Source organism: Achroia grisella, unplaced genomic scaffold, assembly GCF_030625045.1.
Source record: "Achroia grisella isolate CSIRO2021 unplaced genomic scaffold, CSIRO_AGI_Agris_v1 utg8648, whole genome shotgun sequence".
Lineage (NCBI taxonomy): Eukaryota > Metazoa > Arthropoda > Insecta > Lepidoptera > Pyralidae > Achroia > Achroia grisella.
Window position 1 is genome coordinate 36120 of NW_026713047.1, and position 23474 is coordinate 59593.

Consider the following 23474-nt stretch of genomic DNA (forward strand, 5'->3'; position numbering starts at 1 on the left):
GGGTTACATCTGATTGCGAGACCTATCAGTTAATAACAAAAACATGTCTATTAGGTGACCGATACAAGGGCACATTTATTTTTATTGCCTTCTTTAATACCATACAATCATATCAATTTGATATTTTTTATCTTTTTTTCATTTTTAATGGCTTGGGACGTTGGTGCATTTGCCAAATAGAATTTTGCAGCAAAGGATCAGAAGAGTTATAGGAATATGTTTTAAATTGCCTTTTATTTTAAGTATTCTATCTTAGTGTAAATTTAATTAATTTTTTTTTATTTTATTAATGTAATTCAGAGTACATAGGGTATATTAAAAATACCTTATAGACTAACCACACATATGAAATAATATAAATTTTCGTGTCACAATGTTAGTTACCATACTCCTCCGAACCGGATTGACCGATTTTTATGAAATTTTATATGTATATATTCATTAGGTCTAAGAATCAGCTATTATTTCTATTTAATAACCCTAAGTGATAGGGTTGTCCATCCCTAACATTTTTATTTTATTTTTTGAACAGTTTTTTATTTTTTTATGAAGATTGTATATTTTAATGTGGCATTAAAATATACAACCCTAAACTATCACTCTTCTATCATCAACCCCTATTTTTAATAGCAGTTTTAATTTATATGGCAAAACAACGTCATCTTGTGTTATATAAAATCGTTGTTTATACTGATCTGCGCATATCTGCGCATCTTCGTCTGCGTCACATTTATTTGACATTTATGATTACATTTCACCCAATTTACATATCTTTTTAAATTATAGCCTATGTGTTATTCTGAAGCTATACTACTATAAAGTTTCGTTTAAATCCGTTCAGTAGTTTGCGTGAAAGAGTATCACATCCATCCATACTCACAAACTTTGTCGTTTATAATATTAGTAAGATATTTAGTCCTGGGTGAGCGAGTGTTGATCACGGTCTTTAAGATAAGGCTATTTACATAGAACAGTGTTTAGAGAATACTTATCTCTCATCACGTTTTTCCACAGAAAACATCAATATTACGAATATTTTTTTTTATAGTATTATCAGCCGCTTCTTTTGCGACGACATCCTTTTGGCCTATTTTTTTATCCTCTATATGTGTTCCATTGATTATGAATATATTACGAAATACGGACAACAAAATTTCACCAACTTACTTACATTCGTCATCTGTGTCTTCCTTATCCCATTTATTTGAGGTCGGTATTATGTTTTTCGTTTCACAATCTTACATGCATTATAAACGCGAAAGGTTGTCAGTAAGATTGAATAGATGGATGGATGTTTGTTACTCTTTCACGCAAAAACTACTAAACGGATTTTGATTAAACTTTACAGTAATGTAGCTTATCCATCAGAATAATACATAAGCTGTAATGTAAGGAGAAAATATGTAAATTAGGCTAAATATAATAACAAATGTCAAGTGTAATGCAGACGAAGTTGCGTGGTCAACTAGTTGTTTATAAATTACTAGCTACTCGCCCCGGCTTTGCCCGGGTATGTATTCATGTATTATACATATAAACCTTCCTCTTGAATCACTCCATCTATTAAAAACCCGCATCAAAATCCGTTGCGTAGTTTTAAAGATTTAAGCATACATAGGGACGGACAGACAACGACAGCGATTTTGTTTTATACAATGTAATGATGATTGACTTCCATTTGATGTTTCGCAGAACTTAAATAAATTGGCAATAATACTTTTAGGTTTTGATTTATGACTGTGTGTTAGACTTGGAGCTACGATTCCAACGTATTCAATATTTTGGTAGATATATACTCATTAATACAATTGTTTGTACCGTACGAGGAATCGAACCTGCGACCATCGGAAGTAATCGGTGTACTATGCCGAGATGGTAATTAAATTTTCAAATTTCTCAGTAAGATATAAACAACTCAATGAATGAATTAACTTAACACAATCTACAAATAAGTACTATGTTAAAAATATTTTGATATTGTATTCATTAAATTTCTGAAACACGTAAATGCTACTGAATGGATTTTTACTGAAATTCCTTTAATATGTCATAATGACTCAGGCTATAAATTTTGTGCGGGTGGCAACGAGGGCATACCTAGTATATTTAACAAAATATCTCACTAACATAAAGAACAGTCAAAACTTGTACTTTATGCTCTTCATCTTTAAGACTATATTTCTAGAACATAAACAAACCTATATCTATATTATAATATACGTATGTAGTGAAGTTTACTGGCATCCGATTTCGCTGTGTCGAATGCTTCTAAAGAATGCAATTTAGCGTTGACACGAAAGTACATATTGCAAAATTGTTATATAAACTAGAAATTAGAGGCTTAGTATTACATATAAATTACTAAAAATGTAAGTTTAATATAGGTTCAACATAATAGGTTCGGCTATAGTAATAATTATTTATTTTATATCAGGCTTTTTTGCTCATTTTATTAGAATTACAGTTTTCTTATAGTTAATATTAATAAAAACCCAAGACAATCCACACAGCGCCATCTAGTCCCACGCTAAGCTGAGCTTGTGTAATGGGTACTAGACAACACAAATTAATATAGTACATAGATATTTTTTTTGTAAATACATACATAATAAGACATAGAAAATACAGACCGATACAAACAATCATACTCATGAATACAAATGGTCGTACCTTACGAGGATTTGAACCGGTGATAATTGGAAGAAAAGCGGTGTGATAAACCACTGGACCGGTGGTCCAGGCCTGAATAAAGTGAGGTGCAAATTGTTTTGAGATTATTATTATTATTATACTGTTTCCTGAAAATTATCTGCCATATCTCTTTTTACAAATTAAGTAACTTGGAGTCAAATATAATATTTCGATTTTATTGTATCAAAATGAGCCTTTAGTGCGTAGTAATTGCTGCATCACTGTATAAATTTGCAGGATTCCCATAAACATATACACATACGGGTCACAGAAAGATCTATTAGGTTTTTTCATTTTTTAAATTGCATATTTATATGCACGTTTCAAATAACAATGTTCATTAGTAACATAAACATGCAAATTTCATGTAAATTGATGTGATTTTTGCAATTGTCCAATGCGGCATGTCAAGGCAATAAGATTATATCTGTTTACTATAATTTGTTATATCTGATCTCTATTTCTGGGTGAAACTCTACTCAGTCAGTTTTGAAAAGCGAGAGAGAGTGGAGGAGAAGGTGGACGTTGATTTCGTTATCGGGGCGGATATTTTGTAAATGTGGACGCAAGTGTACTAGAAAATTTATGAACTAGTGTGTGTGAATACCCATTTCCAAAATAGTTGTGCATGAAGCACGGGATTTTTATTTAATGTTAGACATAGACACCAGATACACAGACAGAGACAGACACATATAAATACCTATACATTGTAAATAAACTGGCTTTAAAAAAAAGTTATTCAATTGATTTTCTTGCTTTCTTTCTTCTCAATTGGATCTAAGTATATACCGAACTGGACGGTAGGGAAAAAAATATATAATGTAAAAACTTGACGTTTATAAGCGTCTAAAATGTCCAACATTAATAAATGATTTTTTAATTTTAGAAGAAGGATGTTAGCCAATTCATGTATTCGATACATACAATAAAAATGTAACTGGTCACTTTCTGTACATGGAAGTCATATGAGAAAAAATATTTTAACCGATTGCTATATGGACATGGAAGATATATCAGAGAAAATACTATTCGATGAGTTTATCAACTTAATAATAATAATAATATCTCTGGACAGCTCACATAGCGGCACCAGTCCCAAGAATGACAAAAAACTAATTTCCTTGAACAATTCACACAGCGGCATCTAGACTCAAGCTAAGCAGGGCTTGTGTTATGGATACTAGACAACTAATAGATATACTCAGATATATTTTTTTTGTAAATATGTACATAAAAAATATTAAGCTAACACAAATAATCATACTCATGAATAAAACGTTTGTATCGTACGAGGATTCCAGACCGCAACCATCGGAAGTAAAGTAGTAAACCGCTAGACCACCGAGGCCGTCAATAGAACCCAAAACATTTGTTGTCGGATGTTTTGTTTTTTAGTCCGTTTGTGTGCGCAAATCTTAGAAACGGTAAACGAATTCTTTCAAATGTCACTAATGAGATAGTGCTTCGATAAAAATCAGTTTTTTTCCAATCGGTTAACAAAGAACAAAGTTTTTATTATGGTTCATAATGAAATGGTGCACCCAGTTTGCACTGGCCGGGCCCAGTGGAGGATAATAAAACGAGAACTTTCCCAAGATGAGCTAACTGGGATGGGACCGTGAGGTCAGATTAGTTAGTAAGCCTATGCCGGTAATAATAGTTGTGTAAAAAAAATTACCGGCAATTTATCACGATGGTTTTTAGAGGGAACTGCATGGTGGTTAACCTAAAATGTGGGAGATAAGGGATTGTTAGTTATGTGGACCAATATCTCCATTGCTAGGAATGCACCATGTCAGGTTAACCTCTTCGTGGTTCCCCCTGGAAACCATTGTGGTAAATTATCATTTGTCACGATGCCACAATTTGCCACCATCTTATCCTCCCCACTGGAAAAGAACAATTATCAGAGCATCAATAGGATGTCGTTTTTATTTATAAGCAAATACATTGATGCTTTACGAATTTCTGAATATTACAACATGGGGTTTTTCAAGAAGTTTACAATGAGGTTTCTTAAGGATCTTATGGATGATAACGGAAAGGTGCACCCGCCTGCGCTAACGGCTAAATTGTTAGTGCAGGCGGGTGCATCATTCCATTATCATCAATAAAAAAAAACCTGATATGTGGTCAAAATATTATGTGGTAACGAAGTTGCGCGATCTATTATTAATTTAATATAGCGCCCCGTCTATCACTGACCTTAGATAATTTTTGGCTTGTAGACCACAATAACGTCTCTTATCGAAAGTACAGTCATACAATATAGACTTTGTTACTAATTCTAGTACATTGGTACAGTTGTATCGGGAGTTCATTCTTGTTGATTTGTTGTCTAGATACGAGTTTCTTGACAGTTCTACTTGTCTCGAACTAAAGTAGATTACGAACGTTCATTCTTGTTGAGTTTTATCGAGTTTCTTGATAGTTCTTCTCGTTCTTCTTCGTTAGACTTTGTTACTAATTCTAGTACATTGGTACAGTTGTATCGGGAGTTGATTCTTGTTGATTTGTTATCTAGATAGAGTTTCTTGACAATTCTATTCGTCTCGAACTAAATAAATTACGAACTTTCATTCTTGATGATTTGTTATCGAGTTTCTTGATAGTTCTTCTTTGTTACTAATTCTAGTACATTGGTAAAGTTGTATCGGGAGTTCATTCTTGTTGATTTGTTGTCGAGTTTCTTGATAGTTCTTCTCGTTCTTCTTCTTTAGACTTTGTTACTAATTCTAGTATATTGATTAATTATTGAGTTAATTCTTGTTGACTTGTTGTTTGGATAGAGTTTCTTGTCACTTCTTCTCGTCTAGAACTAACATTACGAACGTTCATTTTCGTTGATCACCAACGTAGTATAAAAAAAATATAAATGTAATAGGTACATGGCAGTTATGGGACTCCCCAAACTGTTCATGTTAAATAATGTCGCAATGTGTCGTAACATCATTGTTCAGCCATGTTTTGAATCGACACCTCCGATCAATGCACATTGTCTCCATGGGTTCCTACACATACTTATTATTTTATTACTTACATGATAATATTCGCTATACGTAGTTTATAATGTTACTATATAAAAAAAATGCGTTTATAATACATACACGCAATTTTTGTTTACAAAATTTTCATATTTATTTATGTTTAATGAACAGCCTAAAACATAAATTTTAACCTTCTAGCCTTAAAAATGACGATACGTATATACCTTTCATCTCCCCCTTTATTTCCTTACAACCCATTGTTCGCATTAAAACCTATGTCCTTTTTCAGGATCAAAGACTATCTGTGTACCAAATTTAATTTAAATCGGTTAAGTAGTTTTGGCGTAAATGCGCGACAGATAGACAAGAGATACTTTTGCATTTATAGTATTAGTAAGAATTAGTATGGATTAATTGATAATATAATACACATTAAAAGATAGTGCAGAAGCTGACAGTATTGCGTCTATTTTGACCCTTCCGTTTCTTCACAGGAAACTGTGGTTCATTAAGAATATATTTGTTTATCTATAAACCGATAGATAACAAAAACAGATGACACTTGTAAGGTCATATCGTACACAACATGTTGTTTACGTCAATCATAGTCGTCATGGTATACAATAACAGTTTTTTTTTATGAATAAAATGGAATGGTGCGGCGGGTGCCTGTGTTAACGGTTTACTCTGGTAAAATGAGCATGAGAGCATGAGGTCAGGTCAGTTAGCTAGCTCGTTGAGATAAATTCAGGAATTTATCATGATGGTTTCCAGGTGGAGATCAACCTAACATGGTACATTGCTATGGGGTTATTAGTCTACGTTACTAACAATCCCCTTTCTCCCAGTTTCCTAATGGTCGGCAACGCGGACATAAAACCCCTGGTGATTGATCATTCTAAAGGTTACCATTACCATCAGATGGGCCATATATTTTAGGTACCATTAGAGGATGATCAAATGAGCATGAGGTCATGTCAGTTAGCTTATTGTGACAAATTCGCCTGGAATTTATCACGATGATTTTCACGAGAAACCGCGTGAAGGTCAACCTAAAATGGTACTATACTGGCAATGAGATAATAACAAGGTTGCCAACCTTTTTTCTAAGGAAAGGACTTCAAAAATCTAGGATATTTGTCTTCCAATCTCGTATCTAGATTTTTTATAAGACTTGAATGCGTTACCTTCTGGAAGACTAAGATATTTTTCCCCGCACTTATCCGCCATTTTTAGCAATTCATTCAGAGATTTCATTGAAGTAGTTGTCTGCATATACAATCCCGCCTCACTAGAAAAATTCGCTTCATACCGGCGCCTCGAGCGCCACTCTTATCGATATTCTATCCAATTCCAACGGGGATCGAAATTACGACAGCCTGAGCCGATGTTTGGACCCCTAGCGGTGCCCTCAGACGAAATTCACGTAAAGTACGTCAGCTACTGAGTTGGCCTTCAGCCGCTTCATAAGTCCTTCCGTGAGTTTGGTGTGCCTGCGCTCACCCCCTATCGTCGGGTGAAGCTGTATAGGCCAACTGCGGCCCACAGCATTACAGTAGTATAAAAATCTGACTGTAATGACATTTATTTGTCAGAACGGCGATGTTAACTTATGTAAAACAGTGTTCATTGCTCTATGGTACTAGTATTATTGCCGTATTGTTTCTTGAGTTATAACGTATTTGTGCTAAGTATATTGATGTAATATCAGACCTTATCTAATATGATGTTTACAAAAAAAATAGGTATATATTTACTTTAAATTTACTATATAATCATTAATCACAACCGGGTATAATCACTGGTATTTACTTATACGAGTATGGAAGTATATATGATAAGATAATAGAGATATTGTCGTATTTGTAAAATATATAATTCTTTAATCAGGGTGCTATTATGTAGGTACCTACTTGATTGCGAAAATACCTACTTGCTATACCTTGCTACCCTAACGTACCTATTTACTATATTATATCATATGAGCTGTAGCATGGTGCAGGTGACATTTACTAATTGTGCATTAACAATTAATTACAAATGTGGTACAGCTGAAATACTAAGTCATAATTTGTAAATAGCGGCAACTTTTAAGAGTGACACGAAACTTAATGAATCTGTTATTACGTACTTATTACTTATTTTTACGTACACCTACATTTATTTATGTAAAAAGTCGCCTTTGTCGCCTCATCTATTTTATTCAGCCACCATTCAATTTTGTAATCAATGTTTTGATTCTAGAGTGCATTTACGCAGTGCTCCTCAAGTGTATAGGCGTCGGTTAACGCTTACCATCAGGTGGACTATGAGCTTGTTTGGTATTCAATTACATAAATTAAATACATTTTGCAATAAAGCTATATTCTGAAACTATAGCATTGGAACCACAAAATTAGGCTTCATAAGTCTCTTAGACTATGACTTAATGTCATTTAAGAATTTATAAATACTATTTTTAATTTTATATACCTAAGTTGAGGTAATAATATATGCTGAGGGGTTAGGTTGACTTTATATTTTTTTCAAGTTCAAGATGCTGCGTTACATTCTGTTCTGGGTAATTTGATATGGATGATGAGACGCCTATACTCGGTGAATGATCGGTATTTGAAAGTAAAGCGATAAATGCTGAACTAAACAAGGATAAGACGACTTCTAATTAACACATAAACATCGGCCCATAGGTACAACTGATATTATTGTTACTAGGGACCCGTCCCGGCTTCGCGCATGCATGATGCATTACAAATCTTTGAATTTCTCGGCTTGTTCTATACTATAACACGCATGAATTATACTTATAAATCTTCCTCGTGAAGCATAGTATCTATTACTGAAAACTTTAAAATCCGTTGCGTAATTTAAATGATTTAAGCGAACAGATAGCAGCGGCAAATGTCTTAAATATACTGTGTAAAGATTTGTAATTGGTACCTATAGCAAAACCTCAGCTTCTCACGGGAGCAAATATAAAAGGACCCTCCAGTTATTTTTCAAAACGACGTATTTTTACTCATTAAGAAAATGTAAGCTTCTATATGTTAGTTGAGGATTTTGGGCTATTGTAAGGTATTTTAGACCTGTAGCCTGCGTATATATATTATGCTCGCCCTGAAAGCTTATTTTTAAATTTGTTTTAATTGTTTAATCAAATGAAAAAAGTTTATTATAAAAATAATAAATATTTAAATAATTTTTCCATCTATATACGTCTGTCATATATCTATTTGAAATAGTTGTTGTTTCAGAGTAATATTAAACATCATTTCATCCAATCCACTGCAATGAATAAATATTGCTTCGCAAACAAAACGTGTGACTGTATTTATCAACGGAATTGAGTAAAGTTTACGATAGTTTTACGACATTTTGTGAACGCATGTACGCCGTGACGAGATTACAGTATTGTGAATTTACTTCGACGTATAGTGTTCTAAATATTAAATGCTAAACTAATATTATAAATTTAAATTTACTTATTTTATTTACCAAATTGTGAAAGATGATATGGTAAGAAAGAGAGTAAGTAACGAGATGACTGCGAACAGGGATGAATGGAAGAGAAAAACTTATTACGCCGATACCAGATAAATGGGATAAGAAGAAGCAGGTGATGATTTACCAAAGTGTTTCACATTACTAATACATTACTATATATATATCTTCTTAGCCCGGGCTGAGATCTCCTCGTAAGTATAATTAAATACTTGTGATAGGAGATCACGCTCTTCTAGGGTTATTTATTATTATGCTAAAAAATTGTTTCTGCTTATAAAGAGCTAGAGTTTGTATGCTTGTTTGTTCGGGGTAATCTCGGGTTCTGCTGATCCAATTTTAGAAATACTTACACTGGTAGAAAGGTATATTATCCCTGAGTGCATAGGTAATATAACATCACGCTACGACCAATAGGAGCGTAGCAGCAATGAAAAATGTAGCAAATATTATGCGTTTTGAGTGCTTCCGCTGCTTGCGCTGCGTAAATGGTTAAGTTACACAAAATGAATGTATAAAGGAATTGTTCTCCTTTAAAAGGTCTAAAACTAGTCCGCAATAACATATATTTATCGTTTGAGGTTAACTCACATTGTTTATGGTAATCAAATTTCTTCTAAAATAATACATTGTTCGAAGGTGTTCTTATAAACGTTATTTATCATATTTAATTTCGAACAATATTGTCCTTTACATAGTTTGATTTCAACGAACACTTTAGGAGATATCTTAGTTTTAAGAAAAGAAGAACTTCAACTATTGGACCCATGTAAAGCCGGGACGGTGTGCTAGTTATTTATACATTTCGAGGTAGCCTTTGTCGAAATTCGTCTGCATTGGTACCTCAGTGTCACCACTAAAAAAAAATACAAAATATCTTTATTCATGTAGGTCTATTATCTGTAATAGGCCGACGGTAGATTTGTCATATCATAAGAATCTGATCTTATGATATGCTAAATCTACCGTCCGTTCGGAATGATTTCGAGATGAGAAGAACTGACAAGAAACTCAGCTCGTATTCTTTTCAAATAAATGTTGTAAATATTTACAATAATACAGATTCAGTTTTAAATTCGAATTTGGAAAACCTATGGGAAACCTTGTTCCCTTTATTTTTTTATTGAAACACAACATTATAATTTGCATTTCTACTATTAAAACCAACACTATGTTGTCACTTGTCTATCTTATATAAGAATTGTAATGTTTTTACACATAATTTTTTTTTTTTTATTAATAGCATCCAAGTGTCAGACAGACAATGATAATTTACATTATAAAATGTTTATTTCTTTCAAAACAATTTACACTGTGTCTACTATAATAATAATAAAGTTCGCTGTTACATACAATTTGAATATGATATTTGATCAATAGACGCATTTGTACGAAAGATGGTGACTGCAAGTCACGTGGTATTAGTTTAGTTTTGATTTTGATTAAAGGAATGCCAGTAAATTTTGCAGTTTTAATAATAATAATCTCAGAACAATGCACACAGCCCCATCTAGACCCAAGTTAAGCTAGCTAAAGTTTGTGTTATGGGTACTAGATAACTGATACATATACATAATTTTTTTTCGTAAATACATACATATTTCAGAATAGAAAACACCAAGACCGACACAAACAGTCATAGTCATGAATACAAATGTCTGCCATGTGAGTTCGATTGAACCCGCGACCATAGGAAGTAAGGCGGTGTGCTAACCTTTAGACCACAGGGACTTTTAGTTAATTAGTTTTGTTACATACGGTTTACAAACCAAAAAGATATAAATTCTTGTTATAGCGAATAAAACTGGAATGTTGCGGGCTTAACTATTAAATAAATATTGACAAGACAATGTCGTCAAAGATTATAGGAAATATACAATATTACTATTTAATTAGCGTATTGTTATTACTGTACATTGCTGTTTGGACCTTGAGCCAAATAAATAAAGTTATGTTTCCATTGTTTCAGCTCAAAAGACGATGAGATTGATAATAATTGCATAGTGCGCGCCCGCGGCCTCCCCTGGCAATCCAGCGACCAGGATATTGCTAAGTTCTTCCGGGGTCTCAATGTGGCCAAGTAAGTATTAAAATATAGGCACTAAACGGAAGGTTGTCAAAGGATTTTGGCACTAAATACACACATATTACAATTCAATATTTATAAAAAAAAAGTCCCGTTCATCTTCTTTATTTCTTCACGACATCTTGATGAGGCGTAGCTGGTTAAGGTTTCATGAAATGGTCGCTGAAATTAGAATGACTTTTTTAGAGAATATATTGTTAAATGTGAGCGAGCATACAGCTTAAACATTTTTTAATTGGTGAATGAAGTAACTCCTGAAATGGAAGGGAAAGTTTACAGTGGCTTGGCACTAGTGGAGGATGATAGTGGTTGACAAAACGAATGAAGTCGGATCAGTTAGTTGGTCATCCCATCCCATCATGGTCAAACCACCAGGAATTCCTGGTGGTTTGACCATGACGCCATGATTTTGACCATGTAAACCTGGCTAATTAGCCAGGATGGTTTACATGGGGCCGGCGTGGAGATTAACCTGACATAACATTGATAGCATATGGAGTCACTAACTCCCATTACTAGCAATCCCTTCTCCCCTAGGTGACGTTATTAAAATACTTAAAATTTTGTTGTTTGATTATGGTTAATAGATTGTTCACAATATATACACGCCGAGAAACTCGCGGACACGATATAAATGCGTTCCAATTAAAATTTATGAATATCAACATGGCGGTCTTATAGCAGAAAGGATTTTCTAGACAATTCTAATGAAAGTTTATAAGTGAAAGCAAAGATAATATAAAATCTAATGTAGTTATTACAAGTCTGTTTTTTGTTTGTTTAGGGGTGGAGTAGCTCTATGCCTCTCGCCTCAAGGTAGACGCAACGGCGAGGCATTAGTTCGGTTCATATCTCAAGAGCACAGGGACATGGCTCTCAAAAGACATAAGCACCACATCGGCCCGAGGTACATTGAGGTGAGTACATACAATTATGGACCTTAGACACTTCCCACTAAGTACGATTTCCATAACTGTAGCCATTCCATTTTAAATATCGCAACCATCTTGAGAACTCCGAACGAAGACATAAGCACCACATCGGCCCAAGGTACATTGAGGTGAGTACATACAATTATGGACCATAGGACTCTTCATAATAAGAACAAACTCCATAACTGTAGCTATCCCATTTCTTTAGATCTCCTGACTTCTTCCATTCCGTACCAGTTAACTCTAAAATATTTCTAAAAATAAACAGAATATTAATCAAAGTCGCAATTTTTTCACGCTTACCCACCAGTATTCAGGACACTTCATCAGGAAAAAAAGGTAAAATTGTTTGCGTTCTATAATTTATATTTTGGACAGTCATAGACTGGTCGTCGACCAGTCAACATTGGACCCCAAACTGTATTGATTACCTTGTTTATAGGTGAAACATTGGTCGCAATATGGGTGTATCTGATAACTCCGATTACTTGTAAAAGCCTGTCAGTGGCTTAGTAGGTATGTTTTTATATTGATTCAACATGTGTTTAATCAGCCATGTTTACCTTTAATAAATAAATAAATATAATAACGGCTTCAAGGGACTGGTCTATTCGGGTTACGGACACAGAAAATATATAATAAAGATTAATAGAAGAAAATATACGATAAATGATTAAAGGAAATATTCCTTTTGATAAAATTGCAGTAGTATATGCTGGTGATCACGCTGTTCTTCCAAATTTGAATTTAAATGAATCTTTATTATTGTAAACACCATATTTGAAAATAATACGAGCTTCTTGTCAGTTCTTCTCATTTCAAAAGCATTCCGAACTGACGGTAGATTTGACATGTCATAAGAGTCTGTAATAGACTTACATGAATAAAGACTTTTGAATTTGATTTTGAACAGTCGGAGTCTGATCACTAATGGAGAAGGTTATAGTGCTTCCAGTGGCAGTGTTCAAGTTTCCGCATTGAATATTTGTGGTCTCAGACATGCAGATTAGCATGTAGTGGAATTACACATCCATTAAGTAAATGACAGCCTCGATGTTCTAACGGTTTAGTACATCGATTTACTATCGATAGTCGCGGGTTCAAATTCAAATTCAAAAATCATTTATTCATGTAGGACATTTTAGCTGCTTATGAACGTAATTTTTTTTATTTTATATTATAATTATTTTCCTACCGTCCAAGTTCTTACATGGTGCAAACATTTGTACTCATGAGCATGGTTGTTTGTATCGGTCTGGGTGTTTTCTATGTATTTAAAAAAAATCTTAAGTATTTATTTGAGTTGTCTAGTACCCATAATACAAGCTCTGCTTACCGTCTGCTTTATCTATAAGTAATGATATGAACTTCCGCAAATTAAGGCCTAATTATATAAGATATAAATAAATAATGTTACCTGAACAGGTGTACCGGGCAAATGGAGAGGACTTCCTATCAGTCGCTGGCGGTGCAACGTGTGAAGCGGCGGCTTTCCTAACGCGGGGTGCGCAGGTCATAGTTCGGATGCGGGGTCTGCCATATGATGCTACACCTCAACAAGTTGTTAGTATCTTAATAATATTATAAACGCGGAAGTGTAAGTATGGATGATTGGTGCTCTACCTCGCAAAAACTACTGAACGGATTTTGATGAAACTTTACAGTAAAATAACTTATGCATCAGAGTAACATATAGGCTTTATTTTTTATTGAAATTTGTATATTTAAATTTAAAGTGAGTAAAACCACAGGCACAGTCAGTAAAATTATAAATTAATAACGGCAATTATTCATAATTTGGCGGTTCGAATCCTATCTCTTAAATAAAATTGAAGAGTCTTTTTGTATTTCATATTATGCTTTTCACTAAATATATATATATACAGTACTTAATTTTTTTTTCTGTGACCGTTTGTTCTTGCTAATCTCTGAAGTGGCTGGTCCGATTTTTACGGAACCTTCATTCGCAGATAGCTTAAGTTACTGTTATTTTATATATTATATTTTTTTATAAAATATACTTAATTTAATAAACTAAATTAAATTCATGGATGGGCTACAAACACATAGAGTGTGTACTGGCGTTTCCTCTTCTGCTTGGCTGATCTTAACTAAATGATTATTATTATTTGCCAGCTGGAATTCTTCTCGACCGGCGACGATCCAGTTCAAGTGCTAGACGGTGCGGACGGGGTGCTCTTTGTAAGAAGATCAGATGGTCGTGCAACTGGGGATGCGTTTGTTCTATTTGCAAAGGAAGATGACGCGCCAAAGGCTCTCTCTAGGCACAGAAAGTTAATCGGCTCAAGATATATTGAGCTGTTCCGGTCTACCACAGCAGAAGTACAACAGGTAAGTCATTTGTTTTCTTTTACATCGCTCAACACCGGAGCCCGGTCGTCCCTCCGATTGATCTCCCGTCCAATTCAAACGGGGATCGAAATTCAAGTGCCTGCTTGAGTCGAGGTTCGAATCCCTAGCAGTGCCTTTAGACTAAAGTCGTATCCGTCACACAAGAGTTGGCCTTCAGCCGCTGCGTTAGTTTTTCCGCAGGTTTGGAATGCCATCTGCATTAGTCTCATATCATTCGGTGAAGCTGTAGGCCAGCTGCGGCCAACCGTATATGTATATTTGTGGTGTATGAAAATAATTATAGGTATTTTTTATAGTCAATAATGGAATGTTGCAGTCGCCTGCGCTAACGGTTTACGCTGGCAGGGCACCAGTAGAGGATGATACAAAGAACATGAAGTCAGATCAGTTAGCCCATCTTGGCAAATGGAAACTTACCACGAGGGTTTCCAGGGGTAACCACGTGGATTTCAACCTGTCATGGTACATTGCTAGAAATGGGATTATTAGTCCACATTACTGACAATTCCCTCCTGCCCGATAATTTTAAGTATATGATATAGTTTTGTCATATATGTTTATTTAGATTATAAAATTAGGACACCTTCTGCAATACAATACCTGGAGTGTCACGCGCTGTCACCTGACGCTCCTTGACCTTTCACAATGCTATGCAAATAATACAATTGAATGGAAACTGACACTGAATAAAATTAATTCATTTTGCAATTAGGTCCTTAACGACACTTTAAAGTCATCAGTTTATACCTATATATTTCAAATTACACTATTGCAATATGAAACCAACAATGGACTTGTCACATTCATTCTTGGTTCATCTTTTTGGCCTAAATATGTGCTTGTCTATTTGTGTGTTAAGGTTTCACGTAGACATCAGTCATCACGAATTAAGATTTATACAAAATATATTATTAAATAGATCAATTATATTATTATAGGCTACAGACAGCTAGAAATATACAGGGCAGTAGATATAATAATTATGTTCGTGAATATAATAAATACGTTATTTTCTATTTTATTCACTAAAATTATAGATAGTATCATAGTATGTAGTAGTAGTAGTAGATTGTATCATAATATAGTAACATATATATGCTTTATATATTGTTATTTTGTTTGATGATGTCGCTACAATTCCGGCGCCCCCGGTCTCCTCGCATTGACCAATCCCCTGGCTAATTCAAACCCGGATCAAACAAGGTTCGAACCCCAGCAGTGCCCTCAGACTAAAGTCATATCCGTCAGACAGGAGTTGGCCTTAGCCGCTACATAAGGCCTGCTGCGGGTTTGGAGTGCCATCTACACCCGCCCCCTATCGTTCGATGAAGCTGTAAAAGCCAGCTGCAGTCAACAGCATTAGAATAGTTACGAATATAGAGCTGCTATACATTCTCCACGACTCAAAGTATCTCTAAGCTGTAATACACATTAAGAAGCCTGGGACGTATCATTACTTGCTGTTATAACATTATCATTTTCCGTTGAACTCTAGTTTTTTCTCGAGTATTGATACCCTTATCGGACGAACTGCAGTTTTTATAGAAGTATAGCACATTTATGTGTATAATGTAAACAAATTTATGAATCTAAAAACTCCAATAAATCATCTGAGTCATTTTATTACATGTTTGCTAGATATAATTGTCATTCTATTTACGTAACGAGTATGCCCCAAATAGCAACAAGCAGACGAACAGACAGACAAGCTGTTGTGCATTTATAATATTAGTTGTATCCGCGTAGAATAGTGAGCTTGACCAAATAAAGAAAAACAATCTACCCGCAAAATTTAAAAGAAAAAATTTGCATCGTTCTAGCTTCAAGAATGATGAATTTCCATACAAGCTTACATCCCCTATTTTGTGTCCTTAATGGTAACATTTTTACAAACTTTGGATGTCATATTTATCTATATTTAAGCAATTGCCTAAAAACAAATTCTGTGCTAAGCCTCTAGGTAAACAAGTCTTTTTTAAATTGTTTAAAATTTGACACAAATTTATTTTCAATTTGTAATTGCTGATTTAATACTAAACTCCAACTTTATACTTACTTATAACGTGGAAAAGGTTAAATATTAATATACCAGCATAATATTTTATCTTAATGATTCAGGACCTTTGTACCCCCAGATCTGAGATTAGGTAACTGTAGGTATTATATTTAAATACAGATAATTAATTGCATGTTGACTGTGATATGCACTTTAATTATTTTAACCTTTAACTGTTGAATAATAATAAAAAACATTCATTGATCTCATGTTAACGGAAATAATGCTATACAAACTGGAAAGATTACGGATTATTACAAATCAAATGTTTAAAAGAAAAGCATGGCATCTTAACATATCATAACTATATATAAATAGTCAGGAGTAACAACGCATGACTGGTGACGGGTTTTTTTTATGGACGACTAGCTGTTCCCGTGACTTCGTCCGCGTGGAATTTAACTTTAGTTTTCTAAAATAAAAGTAGCCAAGTTACTGTTCAATAATAGTTTATAATATTGAAATAACCGTGTTTTACTACATGCATATGATTATAAATACGTTTCATATACCTACCACAATAACAGTTTATACAATTTTTGTCTGTCTGTCTGTCTGTTTGTTCCGGCTAATCTCTGAAATGGCTGGACCGATTTTGACGGGACTTTTATTGGCAGGTAGCTGATAGGCTTAGATTAATTTTATTTTAGAAAAATAAAGTTAAATTCCATGCGGATGAAGTTGCAAGAACAACTAGTATATAATATATAGGCGAGGGTTGACACTTTCCATCATGTAGCCCGTCAGCTTGTTTCCAGTTACGTATAAAAAAAATTTACCATTATGCTTTCTTAACTAAGCATCAAGTTTTATTATTCCTGGTAAAAAAATTACATTTAAAAAATTTGTATTCCCATAAATTGAAGCAATTAAACAGTTGCCAATAATATATAATAATATACCTGGACATATTACTATGATCTAACCGTATAATACGCAAATAAAAAATCATTTCTTTTCATTACAAACTCTTTTATGAATTGGCCTTGAGTTATCGTGCGTTGATTTACAAATCCCGCATTGGTTTTCATATCGTTTACTGCAATTCGATACGCTTGTGCAATAAAGAATTTCAACTAGTTATATTTTCACCAATACCCAATGTATAATTTCCATGTCATTATACAATAATAATATGTAATACATATATCTTACAAAAAGCCACAATACCTGTCGCATTATTACAAAAATTCTGACATCCACAATAATCTTCACATAGCGCAACCTTTTCCACACTTAGCTAAGGCCCGTGTGGGTAAGTATTGCCTTCTTTTAGATCAGATAAAAGAAAATAAAAGAAACCTAATAATAATAATAAATTGAAATAAAATTTCTTTCGTCATCACATTCATCATCCTGATATAACTTTTAAACTCATCCACGCTTGACTAAGGCCCGCGAGTTTCTTGTTATAAAACGTATATAAGTAATAATAATAATAACCCTTTAATAATCTACATTATATAAATACCTATATGACAACCGATTTTTGAATTGCTAGCAATGTACCAATTCAGGTTCACCTCCACGCTGTTGCTTCTCAAAACTATCATGATAAATTCCTGGTGAATTTGTCACGTTTTTCTAACTGACCTGACCTCATGCTCATCTTATCATCCTCCACTGGTGCCCGTAAATACAGTATTGTTTTTAATTTGCTTTTATATAATTGTTTTAACTCCTCTAGCAACTTGTTATATATTTTTATGGCCATTGGGTAACAATTTAAACTTGCTAGCGTTGATTTTTTTAGCTAATTTATTTAGGACGTACTTAGTCTTTGTGTTTCTCTCAAAGTCATTGGATCCTTTAAATAACTCTGGATGCGATTTAACAAATAGGCACTAGTTATAATGTGATATCCCTGTTGTTTTCCATGGCTGTATAGACGATGATTGCCACATACCATCAGTAGACCAGTAGTGACAGTAGACCGTCAGTCTGTCAGACAAACGAGCTTGTAGCTTACCTGATGGTAAGTGATTACCGCCGCCCATTAGCACCAGCAACACCAGGGGAATTGCAATTGCGTTGCCGGCTTTCTAAGTAGGAATGAACATTTTTCTTGAAGGTATATCGTATCGGTTTGGATATACCAATGCTGGGAGGATTTTCAACAATGTGATTGTTGTTATTATACCATTCAAATTACATAAAACATTTTCGTTTTGTCTACAGGTCCTGAACCGATCGCTGGAGACACGTTCCAGTACGGCGAGTACTCCAACAGCAGCCCCGGCTCCCTCCGAGGGTCTGCTACCCGTGCTGGTGCCCCAACATGTGATCACATCGGGGACAGCCAAGGATTGCGTGAGATTGCGAGGATTGCCATACGAAGCGCAGGTTAGTATTTATTCCTATTTTATCTTAAATGACTTGATCTTTGCAAATGTATGGTTAGTGGAATGACGTATTGCAAAGTAAGTATAATAACTACCTTAAGCGTTCTTGGAACTAGACGACGCATTTATAAGTAAGTCAACTAAAACGTTTATGAATTTATAGCAGTGTACGGTCAATATATACATTAATACGTTATACATATATATATATACTAGCTACTCACCCCAGCTTCGCACGGGTGTACATGTATTATATATATAAACCTTCCTCTCAAATCACTCTATGTATTAAAAAAATCGCTCCAAAATCCGTTGCATAGTTTTAAAGATTTAAACATACAAGGGGACGGACAGACAGCGACAGCGACTTTGTTTTATACTAAGTGATGATATGTATAGAAAAAAGATTTATTGCATTTCATTTTGATTAAAATTTTATTTTTAAATAAACAATTGTAGGAGTTCACAGAACGACGTAAGATGATGGTGATGATGATAAGATATATATTTGTTATTGGAAATAATAATGTTCATTACAATCCTCAATTTCTTAAACTTCAATAATAAAAAGAATAAATGAAAACAATGGACTCGTTAATCAGAAAGCAATAAATAATAACGGCGTGATATTTCTAACGTTATTTACAAGCGACTGTCTTTAGTTACTGTATTATAGTACTATAAATAATAAAAGTCTTTAAACTGATATTTATTATTCTGCATATTCTGATATTATTCACTTATTACTATTATTTTTGACAATAATATGGACATAGCATATTGTTTAGCCACAAATATATCTCTACACTTCTCAAAAGACTGGTATAACATGTTTTATTTTTATTGGTCCATAAAGCCAATAAATAAAAATATACTATACATACCTATGACACAGCTGTATCAAGCAGATTAAAGACAAAATTGGAGTCGTGTCGTATCAACAACTAAGAGATTGATAGAAGATCGTGGAAAGTTGCAAGAACTTCATCAAAAGCGCGGCTATAAAATTATGAATGAATGTATCTAACCGTAAATATACAGAGATGAATTCATATTTCAAATCCTTGTTGCAGGTGGAACACATACTAACTTTCCTGGACGAATTTGCCAAAAACATAGTGGTTCAAGGTGTACATATGGTTTATAATGCTCAAGTAAGTGATTATATAATAGAATAGAAAATTCTTTATTGAAATTAACATTTAAATTATTTGAATAGTCATAATCTTATTATTTAATCTACCGCTCATTCAGAAAACTGTCTCATACAAGAAGAACTATTAAGAAGCTGGTCTTTGAAAGAGCAACACTGTTTTAAGTAATTTAGTTGTAACCCTAATTTTGAAGTTTAAATATTTGAAAACGAACTACCAAGTAACAGTAATTCATTAGAGTTAAAATAATAAATATACCAGTAATTGGTTGAGCAACAAAAATCAGTCGTAGTGATTAGAGAAGACCAGTCGCTACAAGCACCACTCGTTCACAAGTATGACAGAATATCGTCATTATTCGATAAAATCTTTATTTCGTTCATAAATTTATGTATCTATTTTTTTATTTTAAATATATTTAAAACGACAAACCTTCTAAAGTTTGAATAAATAAATTATTTATTTGTAAATAAATAAATTCATTACAAATAAATTATTAATAATTCCGCACTTACGCAACAGGGTCACCCCAGTGGAGAAGCATTTATACAAATGGACAGCGAAGCCAGCGCGTTTCTGTGTGCGCAGCAAAAGCATCATCGGTACATGACTTTCGGCAAGAAGCAACGGTACATCGAGGTAAGTATCATGACTATTAAGTTAATGATAATTTATATAGTTAAACAGATCTTTATACGAATAATTTTATTGTAAATTAAGGTATTTATCCTTACTAATGAGGTATAATACGTTTATTGCAGGTGTTCCAGTGCTCGGGCGACGACATGAACCTGGTGCTGACGGGCGGCGTGACGCCGGCCACGTCCCCCAAGGTGCTCTCCCCCGGTACGTTGGTCCCCCCCCCTGCGGCGGCCGCGCCCGCGCCTCGCCTGCTCGCGCACCACATCGCGCACCAGAGCCTGCTCGCCCGCCAGCACGAGAACCTGCTCCTCGCCTCCCTGCGCGCCCCCGTGCTGCCCCTCCTCCCCTCGTACGCGGTGCGCCCCCCCGCGCCCGGCGGGCCCTACTCCCTGCCCCAGTTCCTCCCCGCGCAGCAGACGCTGCTCCCCACGAAGAGGACCTACGACCGCGCCTTCACCCCCACGGAGGCGCCTCCCGCTAAGCGCCCGTACACGCTCCCCCCTCCCATGGCTCCGGCTCTCTCCCTCCCAGTGCTCTCCTACGGCACGTCCGCGCCGATATTCTCGTACGCGAATACGAACTCTATGCTTTCCACGTACGGTAGTGGTCTTCCTACGGCTATACCCACCGCTCTGCCGGCAGGATACGGGTCTTTGTCTTCCGCGCTCCCGGCTTCTATGAGTGCGTCATTTCCTACCGCCACGCTGCCGATGTTCCCTACCTACCCGTACTACCCCGGTGTTTAATATAGTCTATCTTCACGGTAGAACCCTTGCAGGGTAGACAGAGACGGACGGCTTGTCTAAATGTCTTAAAATAGATCGCCTAGGCAGCGTAATTAAGACGTATGTTTAAAAAGAAATTTACCATTGGCGCGTTGATATTTTAATTGTATAAAAGTAAATAAAGAGAACAGTTAAAAGACTTGCGAATGATATGACAACGGTTTGTGTAGTTAATATTTAAACAGGGTATAAAATGTGACAACAGGCTCAAATAGTTTTTGAAACTGCCACTGTGTGCCTTCCCAATGATTTTCATGTTAAATCATCATGAATTTACGTCTTTATACTGACGGCAGCTAATGTATAGCACCTCGATATTTTAGGTTAGTTACGTGAAATCAAAGTGTTTTTTGTTGAATTTGTACTGACTTTAAATACTGTTGCACTATGTTTAGATTAGTTTTTAGGTATTTAAAAAGAACGGTTGTTAATAAATGACAATTTAGGCATATATTTAGCTTTATATATACTTCGTATATAGAGATCTATATAGAGATCATTTTATATTGTTGTGATTTTTAACCATAGACATTCCATTAGCTAAAAGACAAATATCGTCAAGGCTGAATGATAGTCTGAAAAATTATGTGCTCGGAGTACTTATTTGAAAATATTAGGTACTTAAATATTATGTCGTTTTTTATTGAGTACAATGCACCTTTTGCTGTCAATTTACACTTTTTTTAGATCATACTTATATTAAGTTTACGTAGAACGTTATTGTTGCGTTTGTTTGTTTAAATCGATTTAGGAATTTCTACGTTTGCTTCGGTTATTCGCGATCGTTATTGGCACTTATCCTCTCCTGATATCCGATACCCAGGTCATATCTATATTGTTCACAACCTAACAATTTAAAGCATTTATATCCACCTAGCTTAATGTCATTATTCAATACCTCACACCACATAGTATATAGATAAATCAGTATTAAAAATCAGTAAAATATATATTGGACACATTTCTCAACAATCCTAAGTATATATATATATTCAATTTCTAAAAACTACGAGTATAATTTCCATCAGAAAATACGTCAAATTGGCAAAATATTGCTAAATAAATATCAAAAGTATGTTAAATTGACAAATGTATAATATCTACATCAATAGCAAAATATGATGTCAATTTGACAAATGTAAAAATGCTCAACTAATATCGAAAGTATTATGTCAAATTACGTAACGTAAAATTGCTATTCCAATAGCAATTACAATTGCTAAACCAATAGTGAAATTGCCGACAGCAAATATGTCAACTTACTAAAATAATACTAAAAAAAATATGTCAAATTGACAAATGTAAAATTGCTATTACAATAGCATAAATATTATGTCAAATTGATAAATATTATAATGCTAAATTAATAGTAAATATATGCAATGGAAATTGTTAGAAACGTGTTCAAATTCTGGTGTTTTGTATAATGGATCTCTTTAGAAATCCTTACAAAGTTAACTTTGTTGTTTATGGTGTTGCCATTGTCTCGGTATTCACAAACATAGGTATGGGGCTTCAGTCACAAAACACGGTGTAATGGCTAATCTTTGTTCTGTCATTTCTAAATTTATTTACATTTTGCCTCTTTGACAATACATGTAATAATTAACATAAAACATTTGTAGTTTACCAACGTATATCTACTGTACAATGTCGTCTGCGCGGGAAGCTCAGTCTAATTTCTACTATTAATTAGTGTTCCTCTAAAAGTACAAGTTTTGCCATTTTAGCCATCAGCAAGTAATGAAGGATACCACAGGAATGACATACCGATGTGATTTCTGAAGTACTGTTCATGAACATTAGCCACGTTTGTCATTTTGAGTTTGCCATAAACAAAAATTGTCAAAGTTGCAAACGTACAAACTAGTTTACAATGCAATAATGTGTTTATTAATAAAAACAAGTGTTGTAATAATTTGGAT

The 23474-nt window shown here is 34.4% G+C and overlaps 1 protein-coding gene across 1 annotated transcript in view; it reads left to right on the forward strand.

Moving 5' to 3' along the window:
• LOC131852833 (RNA-binding protein fusilli-like) overlaps nucleotides 1-21610 on the forward strand; it is a 37051-nt gene extending 15441 nt beyond the window's left edge. The window contains exons 6-13 of the mRNA XM_059203567.1: nucleotides 11149-11259; nucleotides 12050-12182; nucleotides 13623-13760; nucleotides 14334-14549; nucleotides 18805-18969; nucleotides 20042-20122; nucleotides 20645-20761; nucleotides 20884-21610. Of these exons, the coding sequence (XP_059059550.1) occupies nucleotides 11149-11259; nucleotides 12050-12182; nucleotides 13623-13760; nucleotides 14334-14549; nucleotides 18805-18969; nucleotides 20042-20122; nucleotides 20645-20761; nucleotides 20884-21510 (1588 nt within the window). The 3' untranslated portion in view covers nucleotides 21511-21610. The remainder of the gene's footprint in view (nucleotides 1-11148; nucleotides 11260-12049; nucleotides 12183-13622; nucleotides 13761-14333; nucleotides 14550-18804; nucleotides 18970-20041; nucleotides 20123-20644; nucleotides 20762-20883) is intronic.
• Nucleotides 21611-23474: the final 1864 nt, after the last annotated feature.